Here is a 21,900-nt window from a genome sequence, read left to right on the forward strand (position 1 = left end):
CGACGGGCAGTTGTTGATAGGCTTGGGCAAGGTCCAGCTTAGCGAAGACCTTACCCTCACCTAGGGAATGCAGCAGGGGTTGGACAGCAGGAACCAGATAATCGTGCTGCTGAAGTGTCTTGTTGATCGTGCACTTGTAGTCAGCGCAGATTCTCACCAACCCGTCTGGCTTGACAGGCGTGACGATGGGGGTTTCCCACTTGGCGTGGTCAACCGGCTCCAAAACTCCTTGGGTGATCAGCTTGTCCAGTTGTTCGTCCACCTTAGCCTTGAGAGCAAAGGGAACCTGGCGTGGCTTTAGCTTGATGGGGACAACTTGTGGATCAAGGCTAAAGGAGATGGGCGTACCTGTATATTGCCCCAAAGTGCCGTCAAAAACCTCGGCAAAGTCTTTGACCAGACCCTCAGTCTCTGCGTTAGAGATGCAGTTGATGCCGGTGACTTCCAGGCCGAGGGCATCAAACCAGTCTAGCCCGAGGAGGCTTGGCCGCTGACCTTCTACCACCACCAGTCGGAGCAGGCCTGAAAAATCCTTGAAGGCGATCCGGAACCGGCCAACGCCTACCACGGGAATGTCGTTTCCCTGGTAGTCTCTCAGGTGTATGCGGTGAGAGTCGAGTTGCCTTTTGGACACTCTGGGTACCAGTCTTTTGATGGTGCTCCAAGACACAATGGACAGGGCAGACCCGGTGTCGATCTCCATGTCACATGGAGCTCCTTCAGTGAGCACCGTGACGTTCATCTTGCGTCGCATAGGCGAGTCGGTTTGGCCAATCGTGGTTCCAGACGGGCAGCGGTAGTTGGTGAGAGCGAAACAGCTTTCCTTGGCAGACTGGAGTGAAGACTTGGACTTGCGAGTCGGTGAAGGGGGGTGTCAGACGGAGCCGATCGGCAGACCTTAGCGATGTGGCCCCTTCTGGAACACTTAGAATCATAGAATCATAGAGTTGGAAGAGACCACAAGGGCCATTGAGTCCAACCCCCTGCCAAGCAGGAAACACCATCAGAGCACTCCTGACATATGGTTGTCAAGCCTCTGCTTAAAGACCTCCAAAGAAGGAGACTCCACCACACTCCTTGGCAGCAAATTCCACTGTCGAACAGCTCTTACTGTCAGGAAGTTCTTCCTAATGTTTAGGTGGAATCTTCTTTCTTGTAGTTTGGATCCATTGCTCCGTGTACGCTTCTCTGGAGCAGCAGAAAACAACCTTTCTCCCTCCTCTATGTGACATCCTTTTATATATTTGAACATGGCTATCATATCACCCCTTAACCTCCTCTTCTCCAGGCTAAACATGCCCAGCTCCCTTAGCCGTTCCTCATAAGGCATCCTTTCCAGGCCTTTGACCATTTTGGTTGCCTTCTTACAGATGGCGTCTCTGAATCGACACTTGGCACGGGAATGGTTGCCTCTGCAGCTGGCACATTCCTGTTGGCCCTTGGACTTCTGTTGGAACTTCCTGTGCTCCCGCTTTGTCTGGTGCACGTCATCGTCTTCACTGGAGGATGCCTCATCACTGCTGGCCTCTTCATGATGCACTGGAACTGGCTTCCTAACAAGACGCGGGCTGCTGGACTTGCGGATCTCCTGGGCAGCTTCTGAGGCCACAGGCTCCTTAATGGCTTTCTGTAGCGTGAGGTCTGGCTTGGCGAGGAGACGCCGTTGCAGATGGATGTCCCGGACCCCGCAGACGATTCAATTCATCAGGGCATCGTTTAAGTCTTGGAACTTGCAGTGCATTGCAGCCTGTCGCAGGGCGGTGGTGTAGTTGTTGATTGACTCCCCCTCTGCCTGGTTCCGGTGGTAGAACGCATGGCGGGCAGCAATCTTGGACGGCTTTGGTGCGTATTGGTTGCGGAGCTTCTCTTGGATCGTGTCCCACGGTGTTGCCTGGACTGCTTCAGGCGCAACCAATGCTCGGGCCGTCTCAAACACCTCAGGCACACAGAGGCTGAGGAATAGGCCCCACTTACGCTCCTGTGATACTTGCGTCAGCTCGTTGGCTTGGAGCTAGCAGTCGAACCGAGCGAGGTAGGAGTCCCATGATTCAGAGGCTGGCGCAAACGGCAGTAGAGGCACAAGTGAAGCCATGATTCCGATGTTGGCGTGAAGGGCGATGGATGGAACACAGTGCTCTAGCCAGAACAGTCAGCTCTGAATTGGTTCTGTTCAGTGATTTCGCTCAGTGATTCAGCTCAGTGTTTCAGCTCTGCTCAGAGGGTGGCTGCATCTGGCTGTGCTCTGATGTCCATCGATCCCATCCTCGTCGCCAGTGTTAAGTTGTGGGCGAACATAGCAGACGACTCAGCAATTTCTCCAGAGCAGCTCTTCATTTGTAAGCTGGACAGAACTGAACTGCAAACAGCTCAGCCGGCCTGCTTTTATAGGCAGCTGGCTGTCAACATTGTAGCAACAACAACCCAGGGTTTCCCGCCTAAAATAACTGACGTGGACCTGAGTGAAAACTATCTACAGTATCCCCCTGCTGGCCCAGGGTGAGAACTTCAGTACATAACAATCTGAAAAGCTGTCTTCCTTTCCTTCCTTCAAGCTGTCTTGTGGGACCCTCTCTCCTTGAAGTAGCGATGGATGAATCTGTCCGTTTTGGTTTTTCTCAGCTTCTCACTTTTCCAGGCTCCAGTTCAGTTTGCTGCAGTAGGTTTGTGATTCCTGCCTCCCCAAGTCCTCATGGGAAATTGTCAGCATTTGGGGACAGTGTTTCTCCTAACAGGCACCATTTTTACAAGTACTTTTGCAAATTAGTTGCACTGTTTTGCAGACAGTTCTTTAAAGAAAAAGGCGTTGTTGGAGAACTGCATTGCGAACTCTGGAACACTGTAGATTTCAATGGGTAGCTGTGTTTTCGTAGAATCATAGAATTGTAGAGTTGGAGAGAACCCTGACGGCCATCTAGTCCAACCCCCTGCAATGCAGGAATCTCAACTAAAGCATCCATGACAGACGGCCACCCAACCTCTGCTTAAAAACCTCCAAGGCAGGAGGAGAGTCTACCACCTTCTGAGGGAATCTGTTCCACTGTTGAACAGCTCTTACTGTCAGAAAGTCTTTCCCGATGTTTAGTTGGAATCTCATTTCTTGTAACTTGATTCCATTTCATAGGTTCGAGTCCTGGCCTCTGGAGCAAGAGAAAACAACATTACTCCATCTTCCATGTGACAGTCTTTTAGATATCTGAAGATGGCTATCGTATCTCCTCTCACTCTCCTGTTATCCAGGCTAAACCTATCCCTAAACATACTAAACTCACTCAACCGTTCCGCATAAGGCTTGGTTTCCAGACTCTTGGTTGCCTTCCTCTGCACATGTTCCAGCTTGTCAACATGTTTCCTGAATTGTGGTGCCTAGAACTGGACACAGTAATTCAGGTTGTGGTTTGAACAAGCCTTCCCTTGATCTGGACACTAGACTTGGTTTGTGTATTGCTTCAATAAGTGTGTATTAGGGAGGCACAAGTTAAAATGTGAAGCAAAACCAAATATGAAGCAAACCAAATTTCTCCACCATTCATGCTGTTTAGATGGCAAGGTGTATAACTCCATTTATTTCAAAATGTTGTACAGGGGAAGAGGAATATCTCAGCATCTGCATTGCATGCAGTGGCATCTTCAGGTAGGGATGAGAATCATAGTGTCATAGAATTGTAGAGTTGGAAGGGACATCGAGGGCCACTGGAGAACTGCTGCCAGTCAGCATACTAAGTTAAGTTGACCAGACCCTCGAAGTCTCCCTATTTTCCATGGACAATCCTGGATTTACAGAAGCCATCCCAGTTTCTGATTTGATCCCAGAATGTCCCGCTTTCCCTTAGGGCGTCCCTCTTTTCATAGGAGAAATGTTGGAGGGCATGGACCAGTGAGCTGGCTAAGGTATAAAATACGTTTTTTTTTGCATCATAAGATGCACCTAGTTTTTAGAGGAGGAAAACAAGAAAAAAAATATTCTGAACGAAACAGTGGATGTATAATTTTTGTGGTTCATGCTGTGGCCACAGACCTGTGATTTGACAGTGGGTTTGGAGTAGCCCAGTGCAAAAATCCTGAGGATCCGTGCTTTGTAACCACGTTTTAAGTGGAGAGGGAAGGAAAAACACTGAAGGGACAAGGAGCACATGTGGGGTGTGTAGAGAAGGAGCTTTTCAGCGAGCTAAGCGGGGAGGAGGGAGGGAAAGAGCATGGTTGTTTTAAAGGAGCCAACCGGACAGGAGCCACTTACACCTGTGTAAGCAGCTCCTCTCCCGCTTTGCTCCTTTAAAGCGAGTGGGCTCTCCTTCTCTCCCACCTCCCCGGCTCAGCTCGCTGAAAAGCTTTGCTGCTTTTCAGCGAGCTGAGCGGGGAGGAGGGAGGGAAAGAGAGCACTCTCGCTTTGAAGCAGCCAACTGGACAGGAGCCGCTTACACCCGTGTAAGCCGCTCCTCTCCCGCTTTGCTGCTTCAAAGCGAGTCATGGAGGAGGGAAGGAAGGGGACCATGGATCCTCTGCTTGCGACTGCAGCAGGATCCCCCCGCCATCCATAGGCATTCTCTCCATAAGACGCACAGACATTCCCCTTACCTTTTAGGAGGAAAAAAGTGTGTCTTATGGTATCTTTTATGTTCCTAGTAAGCACCCCCCCTTACATCTGGGGAGCCTCTCTGTTCATTCTGCTGAGTGGGGCCCTGGACTTCTGCCCCATAGATCTCCCCGGACAGTACCACAGGGGGTTAGAGATGAAACAATGAGGGGCACCTTGAAGAGTGGGCTGTATGTAGCCCACCCCAAAGCCTAGCTTGGATAGAGTTTATGTGCTGCCATCGACTTCTCTCAAAAGCCATGCTTTGCAAGCTGTATTCCACCAAAGGCTCCGATTTCCTTGCCGTTGGCTGTTCAGCGATGCATTCTGACTGGCTGGGTTGCTTTGGAGTTGGGTTATAACCTCCGATTCCAGGCACTGCATTTAGCTCTAAATCTTAACCGTGTTGGGTTGTGAGGAGCAGAAGGCTCTGCACTTCCTTTGCCCTTGTGAGGTAAAGAAAGTTACCTGCTATGATCGTGCGTGAGTAAATGGTTAATCTCTGTATGTGCCTTGAGCCATTTAGGCATAAAATAAGCCCCATATTTGTACATGGAAGAGTAGAACAGGACTAAATATTGTACGAGCATTCTCTCGGATATTTGATGCTGTTCTTTTAGGTGAATCCTATGTTCATTTGCTCTGAAGTTAGGCTCACTGAGACCATTGTGACTTATTCCTTCCTATGCATCCATAGGAATGGAGATACATGGAGGTGATGTTGTGTATAGGGCACTGCCAGACACTTTGGACAAATTCCCATTTAGGGACGAAGTTTGAGATGCCACCTTGCTTTCTTAATTTTTCTGCAAATTATTGAGCCCATTCTGCTTTGCCAATGCTTCTTTTCCATAATTTTGAAGCTCATTCATTCCTGAGTGCTTCGCCTTGGGAATATTTCATAATACTTTGGTGTATATTTCATAAAAATAATTCTGCCTACATTACCAATGAAGAAGAGGTGGTGTAGAATTGAGGGGATGGACTGCTTGCTTAAAGAATGCCTCTGTGTACCTGTTGCTGAGGGTCACAGGTGGAAAGGTCTGCTACGTCTTGCTGCGTCTTTCTGCAGTTAAACCCCAAAAATTGATTGCTCCAGCCTTCTCAACCTGGTTGAGGGAGGGGTGGGTTGCAGGTAGGATCTGGGGTTTCCAGGACACAAGGGATTCAGTACTACTGCAAGTACTTTTCCTTTTCTTTTTGGGACATACTAACAGCCCTGCAGGATACAAACCAAGTCCTATCTTCCTCAGAAGACCCTCCTTTCCACTGTAAAATGAAGCCCACATATAAGGATCTTTTATGTGGGGGCGGGGGAGATAGAACCAAGGGAATGGAGATTACATGTGTAATGGACATAATATAGCTGGTTATTTCAAGAAAAGAAACGTAAGTAAATTTCAGGGAAAAGAGGGTCTGGGGCCGTTGTAATCCCACAAACACACAGGGACTCTCACACAATGTACAATGTACACTTACTTTGGGGAGAACTAGATATACACATAGATATGTGTGTTATTTGTAAAAATAATTTCAGGGGTGAAGGAGGAAAAGAACTCCACCCTATTCTCCTCAGGCCCAGTCAGCAGGTGTGGAGATTGACCCCGTGGTCAGAGCCTGGCTGACAGGTTCAGACACTGCGCTGGGCAGACGTAGAAGTCACTTGAATACAAAGACCACACCATACATGTCAAACACTCTTATAAAAATGTAGCACTCATGGCTCCCCCCTGCAAAGCACCCTGGGAACTGTTGTTTGTTGTTGAGAATGTAAGTCCCCTCACAGAACTACAATTCCCAGAGTTCCCTGGGAAGAGGGACTGATGGTTAAACCACTCTGAAACTGTAGCTCTAGCGAGGGGAATTAGGGGCCTAGTAGCAACTTTCAGCACCCTTAACAAAAACAACAGCTCCCAGGACTCTTTGGGGGAAGCGCTGCCTTGAAAGTGCTGTAGATGTTGCCTTCAGCCACGGTGTCCTCGGATCCCGAAGCGCAAAGGGCAGTTTGTGCTCAAACGCACGGACCGCCTTCTGCTTTGCCCAGGACATGCAGCACGGCTTTCAAAGATGGTGGAGTGAAGCGGCTGGTCTCCAAAGCTGCACCGGCCACCCTGGGGGTTTCTTTCTTGCTAATTGGTTTGCTCTGGTGTCCTTAGGTTCCACAGAGGATAGGAGAGCAAAGTGCTGCCACGGAAGACGACAGCGCAGGAGCCCCGGGGGCATGGGGCAGCTGGGGGCCCTGGTCGGCCTGCTCCCGAAGCTGCAGTGGCGGCGTGATGGAGCAGACGAGGCCCTGCCTCCCAGGATACTATTACGAGAGGAGCCACCGCAGGCCTGGGCAGTTCTCGACCTCCGAGAGGACTCTTGCCCACCAGCCTCCGCACCGACACGAAGACCTGCTCAGTCCCTTCTCTGGCCACATCATCTCGGCCATCCGTACGTCGGTGCCTCTTCACCGGAACGAAGGTGGGCTGCGAGCAGGACTCCAGGCCAGAGCCTCCTCCGAAGGGCGCAATGTCAGCCACTTGAGCAGGGGAGCCTTGAGAGGCCGCCGGCCCTCCCAGTCCCAGAGGCGCAGCCCCAAAGCCGAAAGAAGGTAGGGTGGCGCGGGGGGGGGGGGGGGGAGGAGGCTGCACATAAAAACAGTAATACCTTTATCATAATGATAACTGGTACTATTACAGTGGTACCTCGGGTTAAAGACACTTCAGGTTACAGACTCCGCTAACCCAGAAATAGTACCTCGGCGGTGCGGCAGCTAATAGGAGGCCCCATTAGCTAAAGTGGTTCTTCAGGTTAAGAACAGTTTCAGGTTAAGAACGGACCTCCGGAACGAATTAAGTTCTTAACCCGAGGTACCACTGTACTAGTTGTTGTTGTTGTCGTCGTTGATGATGATTTACTTTACTGATAAACTTATTACCTGTTCTTCAGCAGGTTACAACACTATGAGTCTGACAGTCTAGGAAAAGGTGTGTCCACGCAAAATGGACACATCTTCCTGACATTTGCTGATAATTCCCGCTTTAAATATACATCAATATGCAGATCTATGGGGGAATGAAAGATAAAATTTTAAATGAAGTGGCTGAGTGTGATAAGCCTAATCTGTTTTCTAAATTTTTGCGTGGGCTCCAGAGGTCAAATGTGGAATGCAAGGGAAGGGGCATCGTCTGTAGCTGGATAGAAAGATGAATGGCAAAGCCTGCAGAATGAGTTGGCAATGGGGAATGCTTAAAGATCTGAAGTGATTCCAATACAATAATGCTTTGTACTGATGGAAAGCTTTTGGGATACCCACCCCCTCGCCGACTAATGTCAGACATCTATGAAACAGTAAGGTTGGGATAAAGATTTGTGACTGAGATTAACTCATTCTGGAGAACGTAGTTCAAGATGAAATGGGACAGACTCCAAACCAAACGACCTTGGAGAGCTGTGGAAATCCTTCAAAGATGCAAAATAAAACATTTGTACCACTTGGAGACAAGTGGAAATGTCTTCAAGCTGCTGCTAGGCAGTTCACCAGGAAACAGACTAACAAATGCAATCGAGTAATGGGCTCTGAGGGAGTCTCAGGCCAGGAGCTCTGTGAGTGCTGCTTCTGATTTCCAAAGCCCTTCACCACTTGGCACGAGGGAGGGGCTGGTCCACTGGGGCTGAGGGGGCATGGCCCCACCAAGCTCAGTGTGTCTCCAACCATCTGCCTGCCTCCTTCCTTACAACCAGTCCAAGAGGTGATCCTGGCTGTCAGCCTGCTCTTCCTCAGCCTCAGTGTTGGAAGGGCCATGGCTCAGGGTTAGAGCATCAGTCTTGCAGGCAGAAGGTCCCAGGTTCAAACTCCAGCACCTCCAGGTGGGGTCGGGAGAGAGACCTCTCTAGCAACTGGAGAGTTGCTGCCAAGCCATATAGACAAGACTGAGCTAGATGGGCCCATGGTCTGTATAATGCAGCCTTCTGTGCTACCTTTGTAGAACTGAGCAGGGAAAGACAGGATTAGTTGGCTCTGCTTTATAGTGGATTAGAGTTGTTTGCTCTGGCTCCACCTACTGTTGGGCTCTCTGCCTTCTGCCTTATTCATCCCATTGACAACCCCACAAACCTCCACTGTCTCTATTTGTAGATAAAGATGATCTCCACAGTCCACACATGTCTGTCTGTAGATTAAGAGGGTGGTTTTCAGGTGGTTTCCATCTTCAAAAGTACAGTGGGTGGCTCCTGTGAACATGGGACTTCTTGGTGGTACCTCACATTCTGTGGAATATTCTGCCCAGGGAAGCTTTCTTTGTTCTTGCTTTGATGTAATTTCAGTGCCAGTTGAAGTTGTGTGGCTGTTGTTATTTTCCCTGGCTTTGTAATTTCATCTGTTCATCTATACCAGGGGTAGCTGACAGGGTCCTCTCTGGATGTTGATGAGCTAAAGCCCCCATAACCATTCTTCGTTCAAAGAAGGTATCAAAATTCATTTATAAGTGCTTATTCTGAGAGGAAAATTTTGCCTGCTTCTCCTTGGCTTGATCAGGGAAATTTTCAGTCTGAGTGTTTCAGGGGACTCAAGGTTGATGTGGTTCCCCCCCCCCCATGCAATTGTCACAACCGCCCTGTGAGGTAGCTTAAACTGAGAACTGACCGAAAGTCACCCAGTGAGCTTCATGGCTCATAGCGAGGGATGGAGGAAGAGAAACCTCCCACATTTTCACCACTGACAGAGCATCAAGAAAGAGGAGTGTGTTGCTAAAAGGGGATTTTGAGGCAGGTTGGCAGTGTGGGAGGCCTCCCCACAAATTCCTTTCTGGGTTAGATTAAAATCTGAGCTAATGAAGAACTTCTGGAGTTGTAATGCTTGTCTCACATCATATTGACTTGAGGACTTGAGCTGAGCCCACCACGAATTGTATCTCTGACTCTGGAAATGCAATTTTTGGGAAGATCCTGAATTGGAATGGGTATCATCAAGAAAAGCTTGACCTCCTGTTGGCCTTTGCTTAGCAAGAAACCATTGATGCTCATACATTGACTTTTGGTTAATTATGGGAATTCCAAGTCTTTTTTTCCACTGATGGAGGTTGGTGTGGGCTCTGGTCTGAATCAAACCCTTTATACACTTTCTTTTGCTGAGGGGGAAAATGTAATTGTCAATTAGATTTATGAGAGGGTAAAGAGGTGGGTGGGTAGCCTAGCCTTAAACAAACAGTGTGAGTTGAAAGGAATTATGTCTCCCCCCCAATAATCAAAAACACTGACCTTGCCCGCAATTTTGTCAAAATATTAATGGGGCAGCAGCGAGTGTAATAGTTTCTCAAAACTATTTTTATATGTGGAAAGGGGAGGGGAGGAAATGGTCAGAGGAAGCAAAGAAACCATCAACCTCTCACATTGCTACAGTGAAGTTTCCCATCTCTTGGTGCCAGTAGAGGAGGAAGAAACTGTGTTTAGCTGCTTTATCCATGAGAACGCAAGAAAAGCCTTCTGGATCATTCCAGTGACCCATCTAGACCAGCACCTGTTCTCACAGTGGCCAACCAGATAGATGCCTGGAAGTCCGTAAGCAGGACCCAAGCACGAGACCCCTCTCCCCTCCTGTGGTTTCCAGGACCTGGCATTCAGAAGCAGGGCTGCCCTGGCTCTGGAGGCAGAGCAGAGCCATTGTGGTGAATAGCCATTGATAGCCCTTTCCTCCATGAATCTGTCCAGTCATATTTAAAGCCATCCAGGTTGGTGGCCATCGCTGCCTCCTGGGGGAGGGTGGGCCGTAGTTTAACTATGCGCTGCATGAAGAAGGGCTTTCTTTTATTTGTCCCAAGTCTTCCAACATTCAGCTTCACTGGATGTCCATGAATTCTAGCATTATGGGAGAAAAAGAAGAACTTTTCTTTATCTACTTTCTCCATGCCATAACATCTCAAGAAATTTCTCCTGGTTGCAGCTTGTAACAGAGGCCAGGCATTGCTCTCTCTCTCTCTCTCTCTCTCTCTCTCTCTCTCTCTCTCTCTCTTGTGAGGGCATGAAAATGTGTTTCTAGGCAACTAAAACCCAAATTCCAATTTAGTGAAAACAAGCAGGTAGTGCCGAGTGAACATGTTGCTGTGAAATTCTGCATCCTGTTTGCAGGCAGCCAAATGAGGGAGGGACATTTTGCCAAATTCAGTGGGGAGTGTAGACAACAAAAGGTTGTTTCTGCCCAGACCAGGTGCCGCTCTGCACCACCAAGACCCCCTGAGCCTCAAGAGACAGATGAATCCAATACTTAAACAAAATTTTGTAAAGAGACCAGAAGCCTTTTTATTGGGCATACTAGAATCAGATATCATAAATGAAAATAAGAAAATATTCTTATATGCAACCACGGTAGCAAAAAATATTAATTGCCAAAATTTGGAAAAGTGATATAATACCAACTAAAAAAGAGTGGCAGGATAAATTATTCAATTGTCTCGAACTGGTGAAAATGACACAGTTAGGGGACAGTCCAAGTTAAAATCCCAAAAAGAGTGGGGAATGTATAAAGTGTATCTTAAAAAACAGTGTCCTCAAATAAAAACCTGGACTTGCTTTGAGTAATTTTTGCAAAACAAAATAAGGGTTACAGGCATATTATATGGAAAAAGATAGCAATGATGAAAAGAGAAGGAAGCAGTTTACCAAGAAAGGAAAATCAGAACTGCATTGAGAAGTAAGTAAGTCTATAAGAACAGAATAAGAATTGGGAGTAGAAAAGAAGACAACATAAGTTCGTTTGTAAGAACTTTCGGATTTATGGTTATATGTTTGTAATTTCTTTTTGTGTGTGTTTTCTTTTTAGTTTGTTTTTGTTTACGTTTTGAGTGTTTATGTGTTGTCACAAAACTCAGTAAAAGCACTTTTTTTAAAAAAGAGAAAGATTAATCCAAAATTACCCCCAAGCTGCATACCTGCTCCTTCAGAGGGTGCCACCCCATCAAGAGTGGGCCACCTCCCACTAACAGTGCCTCAGTCTCATTTGGATTGAGCTTCAGGTAAGACATTATGCACGGGCATTTAGATAGCAAAATAAGCAATGAAATTGTAGCCGTGCAATGTTAAATACATGTTTTTAAAATTCTTCCTTTCAGTTTGCCAGAGGTGTTCCCCTTGTTGGCTGTCTTGTTTAGAATGGGTTGCATTTGAACCTTAAACACTTCATTTGCTTTAAGAGCATCACAGTGAAATGGGAACTCTTGGAATGTTAATCTGCACACCTGATGGCAGTGATATACTACTGAAAGATGATATATGGCCAGCTTTGCTTCAGATGAGGCAATAAATTCACCTGGCTGTTCAGATCACACTCTTTTTTTTTCCTGTGTGAGAAGATGGCTTTGCACTCTTCCAGCATCACCCTGCAAGCACCAGCTGTTTGCCAGATTTCATTAAAACAGGGGTGGACTTGGGTGCTGTGGCGCCCTATGCGAGGCCAAAATTTGGGTCCCCCCCAACCCTCAAGTTGACTTCCCAAAGATGGGGGAGTAGGCACCTGGCTTTGGGAAGGAGGTGTGAAGGCTCTGGCAGGGTCGTAGAGCCTTTCCCCCTCCTTCTCAAAGCTGGGAAAGCGAAGGAGGACTCTGGAATCCTGTCAGAGCCATATGCCACCTTCCCAAAGCCCGGTAACTTGCCTACAGGGCTTTGAGATGGCACCCCCTCAGCTCAGCACACAGTGGGTGCACAGCACTTGGACAGCCCCCAACCCGCCCCCGATTAAAGTAACCCTCCAAGTATCAACTAGACTAGAGCAGTGGCCGAGCAACGGACAGTGGATTTATTTTTAGAGTATGCTGAGAAAAAAACAAAAAGTGGAGAAGGATACCAGCCAACTCGGGGGTTGAGTCATGGCAGGGCTGGCCCAGGACATTTTGCTGCCAGAGGAACAAGATGGCACCTTCCCTTTCCACATACAGAAAATGAGTCTTCAGGGCAGATAAAAGAAAGGACTTCTTGGCACAGCGCATACTTCAGCTATGAAACTCCCTCACACAGCAAGCAGGGATGGTCACCAACTTGGGTGGCTTTAAAAGAGGACAGGAGAAATTTGTAGTTGCTTCAGCACTGGAAAAGTGTGTTTGATGAGAATGATAAATGATAAGGCTGTAAGGAGTTGATTATCGATATGTACATTGTGGTCAGAGTCATGATAGCCAGATTTTGGAGGGATCTAGCTGGAGCAGATATTCCCCATAGCTGTCAATGTTTTCCTTTTTTAAACGGAAATTCCCTTATTCTGAATAGGATTCCTCGCAAGAAAAGGGAAAAGTTGACAGCTATGGATATTCCCTACTGTTACGCAAAGATATGGGAAGCAGCCTTACTAGGAAAATAGACATGTAAACTGAGAATCTCTAGAGGTTAAAAAAGTAGGGACAAGTTTCTTTTTGTTTGGTTTGATTTTATTGTTTACGTTAATAATGTGGAACATAACAGATCACCCCCCAATACAATACAATACAATACAATAGGAATATTGGTAGGGCTTCACAAACTAAGGTTTGTTGGAAATGCAGCTCACCCCCCCCAGAAAATAAGTTTCTATTTATTAATAAGTTTTTATAGTTATAGTTATAGTTATAGTTATAGTTATAGTTATAGTTATAGTTATAGATTCTATTATACCAAACGTCTGGAAGGTATTACTAGAATCATAGACTCATAGAATCATAGAGTTGGAAGAGACCACAAGGGCCATCGAGTCCAACCCCCTGCCAAGCAGGAAACACCATCAGAGCACTCCTGACATATGGCTGTCAAGCCTCTGCTTAAAGACCTCCAAAAAAGGAGACTCCACCACACTCCTTGGCAGCAAATTCCACTGTCAAACAGCTCTTACTGTCAGGAAGTTCTTCCTAATGTTTAGGTGGAATCTTCTTTCTTGTAGTTTGGATCCATTGCTCCGTGTCCGCTTCTCTGGAGCAGCAGAAAACAACCTTTCTCCCTCCTCTATATGACATCCTTTTATATATTTGAACATGGCTATCATATCACCCCTTAACCTCCTCTTCTCCAGGCTAAACATGCCCAGCTCCCTTAGCCGTTCCTCATAAGGCATCGTTTCCAGGCCTTTGACCATTTTGGTTGCCCTCCTCTGGACACGTTCCAGTTTGTCAGTGTCCTTCTTGAACTGTGGTGCCCAGAACTGGATACAGTACTCCAGGTGAGGTCTGACCAGAGCAGAATACAGTGGCACTATTACTTCCCTTGATCTAGATGCTATACTCCTATTGATGAGGCCCAGAATTGCATTGGCTTTTTTAGCTGCCGCGTCACACTGTTGGCTCATGTCAAGTTTGTGGTCAACCAAGACTCCTAGATCCTTTTCACATGTACTGCTCTCAAGCCAGGTGTCCCCCATCTTGTATTTGTGCCTCTCAATTTTTTTGCCCAAGTGCAATACTTTACATTTCTCCCTGTTAAAGTTCATCTTGTTTGTTTTGGCCCAGTTCTCTAATCTGTCAAGGTCGTTTTGAAGTGTGATCCTGTCCTCTGGGGTGTTAGCCACCCCTTCCAGTTTGGTGTCATCTGCAAATTTGATCAGGATGCCCTTGAGTCCATCATCCAAGTCGTTGATAAAGATGTTGAATAAGACCGGGCCCAAGACAGGACCCTGTGGCACCCCACTAGTCACTCTTCTCCAGGATGAAGAGGAACCATTGATGAGCACCCTTTGGGTTCGGTCAGTCAGCCAGTTACAAATCCACTGAGTGGTAGCATAGTCAAGACCGCATTTTACCAGCTTCTTTACAAGAATATCATGGGGCACCTTGTCAAATGCCTTGCTGAAATCAAGGTAGGCTACATCTACTGCGTTCCCTTCATCTACCAGGCTTGTAATTCTGTCAAAAAACAAGATCAGGTTAGTCTGACATGACTTATTTTTCAGAAATCCATGCTGACAGCATTCCTTTCCAGGTGCTCACAGACTGTTTGCTTAATGATCTGCTCCAGAATCTTCCCTGGTATTGATGTCAGACTGACTGGGCGATAATTATTTGGGTCCTCTCTTTCCCCCTTTTTGAAAATAGGGACAACATTTGCCCTCCTCCAGTCTGCCGGGACTTCGCCTGTTCTCCAGGAATTCTCAAAGATGACTGCCAATGGTTCTGAGATCACATCTGCCAGTTCTTTTAATACTCTTGGATGCAGTTCATCTGGCCCTGGAGACTTGAATACATCTAAACTAGCCAAGTATTCTTGTACTATCTCCTTAGTTATTCTGGGCTGTGTTTCCTTTGCTGAATCATTTGCTCCAAATTCTTCAGGTCGGGCATTTTTTTCTTTATCAGAGTAGACTGAGGCAAAGAAGGCATTGAGGAGTTCAGCCCTTTCTGTGTCCCCTGTTTGCATTTCACCATCTTCTCCTCTGAGTGACCCCACTGTTTCTTTGTTCTTCCTTTTGCTACGGACATACCCATAAAAGCCTTTTTTGTTGCTTTTAACCTCTCTAGCAAGCCTGAGTTCATTTTGTGCTTTAGCTTTTCTGACTTTGTGTCTACACGTGCTGGCTATTTGTTTGAATTCCTCTTTGGTGGTTTCCCCCCTTTTCCATTTTTTGTACACATCCTTTTTTAATCTTAACTCAGTTAAAAGTTCTTTAGATAGCCACCCTGGCTTCTTTGGGCACCTTCCATGTTTCCGTCTCATTGGTATTGCCTGAAGTTGTGCTTTTTACTATCTCCCTCTTAACAAACTCCCAGCCATCATGAACTCCCTTTCCTTTAAGTATTACTGTCCATGGGATCTCACCCAGCACTTCCCTAAGTTTTATGAAGTCGGCTTTCTTAAAGTCAAGAAATTGAGTCCTAGTATGCTTGGCTGCTCCTTTCTGCTGTATAGTAAACTTCAGAAGAGCATGATCACTCGTGCCTAATGATCCTTCCACTTCTACCCCACTAACCAGGTCATCAACATTAGTTAGGACCAGATCTAAAATGGCTGTTCCTCTTGTTGCTTCTCCCACTTTCTGGACAATGAAGTTGTCTGCAAGGCCAGTGAGGAATCTGTTTGACCTTATGCTCTTGGCTGAGTTTGACATCCAGCAAATATCCGGGTAATTGAAGTCCCCCATTACTACTATCTCCCTTCCTTTTGCATGCTTGGCCATCTGTTCCAGGAAGGCATCATCTATGTCCTCCGTTTGGCTTGGGGATCTATAGTAAACTCCCACAATGAGGTCTCTGTTATTCTTCTCTCCCTCAATTTTGACCCAAATGCTCTCACTTTGGCTTTGAGGTTCCAAATCTTGGATCTCTTCACAGGTATACACATCCCTGACATATAACGCCACTCCTCCTCCTTTCTTGTCTGGTCTGTTTCTCTGAAATAGATTGTATCCCTCCATTCTTACATTCCAATCGTGGGACTTATCCCACCAGGTTTCAGTGATGCCTATTATGTCATATTTAGTTTGCTGTACCAAGAGCTCAAGCTCATCTTGTTTATTTCCCATGCTTTGCGCATTAGTGTACAGACATTGAAGTCCATTAATCATTCCCCCGTGTCTCTTATTTAAGGATTTTTTTCCTCCCACCACTAGGTCTGCGTGCTGCTTGCTCCATCTGGTCTATGACATTTGGATGATCATCTTCATCAATTGATAGACTCCTACCTTCAGGAGCACTGTCTCCCTCCCCCACATTAGTCAGTTTAAAGCCCTCCTGATGTCTCTGACCTCTTTGTGTCTGCTTCAATATTTCATAGCTGCTTTATTTGATGATTTTGTTTTAGGCTTGATTTCAATAAAATGAAACAATTTAGAAACTGGAGATGGGACGATGTCCTCTCCTGCACCCGAGGCACCAGGCTGGCTGGGGTGGGTGCAGGGTGGGTCTTGTGGCGCCTGAGGCTGCTCTCTCCAGCAGCTGCCACCTCACATTGGCCAAGGGCCGGGTCGGATGACCATGTGGCCCTTCTTCACCCACCGGCTAGGTGGGTTGCGTCCAGCTGAAAGATAAAGGACCCTAAGAAGAGAAATCAGGAGAGGCCTTGACGTGGCTTATCTCTGCTCAGCACCTGAACAGCAGACTAAGCAGGCAGAGAGGCTACCAGATTACCTGCATCTCTATTTAATTCTGTTTCTGCTTAAGATCTATTTCTATTTAATTTATAGAACTCATTTCTCTCTTTTTTTAAAAAAAGAAACTTTTTTTAAAAAAAACCCTGAAACAAAAATGGTATAAACAAGAAACACAGGATCTGTGATTGCAAACAAAGATTGTAAAAAGAAACAATGCCAGCTATAATACAGTAAGAACTGGACTTTTTCAGCCCTTCTATGAAGTAGGCACTCCATTTGGAGGTGTGTTTTGCTGGAGACAACCATAATTTGCATTGGACCTTATTAATAAAGCTTACAAGGGGAAACCAAATTTTTACAAATTTATCCAGTTTGCCTGTGCCTGTTATGATTCTGTAGTGGCATGTTGGATGTTCAGAAAGGGCAACTTCCCACACCCTTGACCACCAGTGTTTTTTAGAGGGTCACCTCTGTGGTTCCCCAGCTCTGAGCAACCTCCAAATGTTTATGGTGCATGGAGGGGGGTGGTTTCAGTAAGTGACAGCACTACCAAGGAATCAGGTAATAGTTGCTGGGAAATGATATCTGATATATTAGATACCCAAGACCACAACCACTTTACCACATCACAGTCCCACCATATGTGTAAAAGTGTCCTGTTGCCCCTACAGTTGTTGTTCTTCTTCTTCTTCTTCTTCTTCTTCTTCTTCTTCTTCTTCTTCTTCTTCTTCTTCTTCTTCTTCTTCTTCTCCTCCTCCTCCTCCTCCTCCTCCTCCTCCTCCTCCTCCTCCTCCTCCTCCTCTCTTTCTTCTTTGCATTTATATCCCACCTTTCTTACTCCAAGGAACTCAAGGTGGCTTACATGGTTCTCCCCCTCCTCATTCAATCCCCACAACTACCCTGTGAGGTAGGTTAGGCAGAAAGGCAGTGACTGGCCCAGGGCCACCCATTCAGCTTCATGGCTGAGTGGGGATTGAACCCTGGTTTCACTGGCCAACTTGAGTATATGAGAAAGCCTCACCTAAATTTGCATTTGCACCTTTGCGTATCATTTCGCACAGGTAAAGGTGAAGGTAAAGGACCCCTTGATGGTTAAGTCCAATTGAATTTGACTATGGAATGTGGCACTCATCTCCGCTTTCAGGCCGAGGAAGCCGGCGTTTGTCCACAGACAGCTTTTCGGGTCGTGTGGCCAGCATGACTAAACCGCTTCTGGCACAACGGGACACCGTGACAGAAGACATTATGCCGATGTGCATCCTCTTGTTTTACTGAAGCATTTACTTGTTTTTTGAACTCAACCCTGTCTTTGATTTTTTTAAAATGGGACTTTTTTTTAAATGAGCTCTACTTTTGGGCTCAATTCAAGGTGCTCCTTTTAACCTTTTAAGGCCCATGGGACCTGAGAATCTGATTGTGCAGTTGATCTTGATAGTGTCAATAGGTTCATATGATGTGCATCAAACTAGTGAACATGAGCCCAGTGCCCGTGTTGTTCACACACACACACACACACATACTGAACCATTTTAAATGCTACTTGAAATGCAAAGTCTAAATTTGTCCCTTGGGTTGAGGTAATGGAGAACCTTAAACTCAACTCCAACCAAGCGTCTTAAAAATACAAAAAACAAAAACTAATCTGCAGTGTCTTGGAGTTTTATTCATTGTGATGCATGTTTTGAATTGTGATTCGAGATTTTAAAAGAAGGAAACGTCTGAAATTACAGAAGGCAGCATCTTGTAAAAAAAGAATGATAAGCAGTAAAGTATGAGACGCTTGAACTCTGCTGGAAATCTGGGAGGGAGAGACACTGATCAAGGCAATAAAAGGTGTTTTATTTGAGTCTGCTGGAGGCAGTGGAGATGAATGAGGGAAGGGGAATGTGGGGATTAAATTTATTGAGATCTCCAATTGTTCTAGGATCCTTTAGAAGCCATCAGTGGCTATGATGGGGAGACGCAGGAGTCTCCAGAGTACCACACTGCAGAAATGTTTCAGCTGGCCCTGCTAGCCAAGCTTTCAGCAGCTGGATTGGAACTTTTATCATTGCTTCTAAACCAGGAAGAAAATGCATTAATAACTAAAATACAGTGGTGCCTCGCAAGACGAAAAGAATTCATTCCGCGAGTCTTTTCGTCTTGCGATGTTTTTCGTCTTGCGAAGCACGGTCCGTCGCAACTGCGCCTCTTCAAGCGGCTTTAAAAAAAAAGTGCAAGATGTTTTCATCTTGCGAAGCAAGCCCATAGGGAAATTCGTCTAGCGAAGCAACGCAAAACCGAAAAACCCTTTCGTCTAGCGAGTTTTTCGCCTTGCGAGGCATTCGTCTTGCGGGGCACCACTGTAAGAAGAAATAAGCAGGGCCTTTTCCAAAGATTGCTGAGTGGGTTGTCTGTTTGTTTGCTATTATTCACTCATCTGGTTGTTAACCAGCTTCCCACCAGGGCTCTAATAGTTTTTGAGGGGGCAGTTTCTTACCTGCTGAATTGAAGCTTGGCTGAGCTAAATCTCTCTTTGGATTTTCTGCACATCTGTTAAGATCTGATTAGATCTGATTCAGGGGATGGCTTCTGATGCTTTCTGCCATAATGGAGGCAGCTCCCACATTAGCAGAGATCGTTTGTGGAGCATAAACAAGGATGTTTTGAGTGTAATGGTCCTTGCAAGCTCCCCCCCCCCCGGACCTGATACCCGGCTCTCGCTCCAAGAGGCAGGAGGCACTGAGTGCAAAGCACTTTGCTTATCAGTACCCCTCCAACGTAGCCATTATGGGCAGAGGTCCTTTTGTTTACCAGGATGAAATGGATCTAATTTACAGGTGTGTGCTGGACTAATAGAACAAGATAAACTGATAAATGATAAAGCAGCCACTGAGCAGCAACATTTTGAACTGGAGAGAAGATTTTCTTCGTAACAAAGTGTGGTATGTTGGGGGGGGAGCCTTTACCCTTTCTTTATATATACCATGTTTGCTGCTTTAACGGTTCGGCAACCACCTCAAGTGCTAATGGATTGACAAAAGGCAAGAGGAAATTAACAAGAACAAGATAATAATTATGGATTTTTACGAAAACAGAACTGTGAGAGAATGTTGATATGATTTAAAGCACCGATCTTCCACTGAATCGCAGTTAGGACTATGGTGTTTGAAGATCTACCATAGCTCTGGCAGGACGCCAGATCATTAGCGACTGAGTATTGGATGAGAAAGATAAGTTGAAAACCTGCCTGGGGCTATGGCAGGATGCCAGTCTTCCTCGTGGTCTTTGACAAACAAAGATGGCGAATGATGCAGCTGAAATTATAGCCCTTGAGAGCAGAGCAGAGAGAAAGCGAAAAAGAGGAAGCAGAGATGCTGTGTTTGACTGGATTACAACACAAAGAATGAAGTAACAAAACATCACACAGGAAATTTATAGGATACAAACTCCTCTTGGAGAAATAAAATTAATTAAATATGCAATCATGAATGGAAGTCAAGAAATCAGTGGCTGTTAAACAAAGAAGCAAGATCAGAACTGTTGTAATTGGATGAATCAAGATTATGGAAGCAGGAATTTAGAATTTAGCACCCTGACCCCTCTCGCTCTCCAGGCTTCAGGGATAGCCGCCTGAAGGCTTCGCAGCAAGACTCTCCCGGCTTCAGCAAAAGGAACCTGAAGCCTCTGGAGTGCAGCAGGAACTTGCGCTGTGCTCGGAAGGCTTCAGGCAGCTATCCCCAATGCTTCGGAGCGCAGGTTAGCATGCTCCTGGGACATCCAGTTGTGGTCTTTGCATGTTGTTTTGCTAGGCCATCTCTGTTGGCTGGGGGAAGTGACAGATCTGGACCAACAAGTATCTCCCACCTGTGAACCTAATTTACTAGGGGTGGTGATGGTGCATGAGGACAGGCAGGGAAATGTGCAAATATTTTAAAAACTAAAACAACCCACTTAGAATCTTTCCCAACATGAAATAAGGTCTGAGTTAAAAAGAAAGAGTATGAGCTTCTGTCCTTACTGTGATGGGCTGTTCTGACTAGGGCTGATGGGAGCTGTAATTCAAAACTTCTGGCGGGCAGCAGGTTGGAGAAGAGGCTGAATGAGGAAGCAAAGGCTGGGTGTATGTGGAGCTGGAGGACAGAGCTGCCCTCTGGTGCTGTAAAAGATGTGGCTCTGTCACCGGTGTTGAAGAAAGATGCAGTTGCCTGCTTGGTCCCTTTCAGGTGGCTAGGGATCTATTCTTTCATCTTAGACAACAAAATGTCTTGGGTTGCTTTATATTTGTTGTTGCTGTTTAGTCGTGTCCGACTCTTCCTGACCCCCTGGACCAGAGCACGCCAGGCACTTCTGTCTTCCACTGCCTCCCGCAGTTTGGTCAAACTCATGCTGGTAGCTTCGAGAACACTGTCCCACCATCTCGTCCTCTGTCGTCCCCTTCTCCTTGTGCCCTCCATCTTTCCCAACATCAGGGTCTTTTCCAGGAAGTCTTCTCTTCTCATGAGGTGGCCAAAGTATTGGAGCCTCAGCTTCAGGATCTGTCCTTCCAGTGAGCACTTGGCTGATTTCCTTAAGAATGGATCGGTTTGATCTTCTTGCAGTCCATGGGACTCTCAAGAGTCTCCTCCAGCACCATAATTGTTGCTTTATATAGAGACTTTTAAAAAAGAGAAATGAAAGTTTGGAATCTGAGCTAGGGGAGGTGGCTAATGGGAAACATCCCATTGCCAAAAGTGACCCCCATTCATTGCCCCTATTTCCAGAGTGGTTCCAGAGTGGCCAATCAGATCCTCGTCACGGGTTGGGCTACTTGGGTCTTCCCAACTCTGCAGCTGTGATTTTATGATTCTTGGCCTTGTGGCTCTTTGAGGGAATGGGAGAGGGAGGTGTCTCCTAACAACTCACAGCACCCTTAACAAACTACAGGTCCCAGAATTCTTTGAGGGAAGCTTTGACAGTTTTAAAAAAATGTATCTTGGTGCTTTAAATGTATGGTGCGAACGTGGCCTTAATCTGGTTTCTGGTGATCATGGTGGTTCTCATTGCTTCCAGCTGGTTACACCTCCTCTGAGAGATCAAGCATTGGAAAATAAATAAACTAAACTGCAGGACAAAAGTGGTTCTTAGAGGAAAGATATCAGCAGCCTTGCATTTTATCAGCGAGATAGTCCTCCACTTCAGATAAGTCCAGTAAACCTGAAAGCCTCAGGAGATGTTGAATGTCATGACATTCTCCTCTTTAAACATGTGATATGTTAAACAGAAGCTTGCCTTCTAATGATTGCTTCAAAGCTAATGCCCCACTTTAAAATTTGCCTGAGTTGATATACTG

At 46.2% G+C, this 21,900-nt stretch overlaps 1 protein-coding gene across 3 annotated transcripts in view; it reads left to right on the forward strand.

Annotated features, from left to right (window-relative positions):
• LOC310693582 (thrombospondin type-1 domain-containing protein 4-like) overlaps positions 1–21,900 on the forward strand; it is a 252,516-nt gene that overhangs the window by 48,316 nt on the left and 182,300 nt on the right. For all 3 annotated transcript variants that reach the window (XM_083475940.1, XM_083475939.1, XM_083475941.1), the window contains exon 4: positions 6,727–7,166. In XM_083475940.1, the coding sequence (XP_083332066.1) occupies positions 6,727–7,166 (440 nt within the window). The remainder of the gene's footprint in view (positions 1–6,726; positions 7,167–21,900) is intronic.

Source organism: Podarcis liolepis, assembly GCF_965112155.1.
Source record: "Podarcis liolepis genome assembly, chromosome: 14".
Lineage (NCBI taxonomy): Eukaryota > Metazoa > Chordata > Lepidosauria > Squamata > Lacertidae > Podarcis > Podarcis liolepis.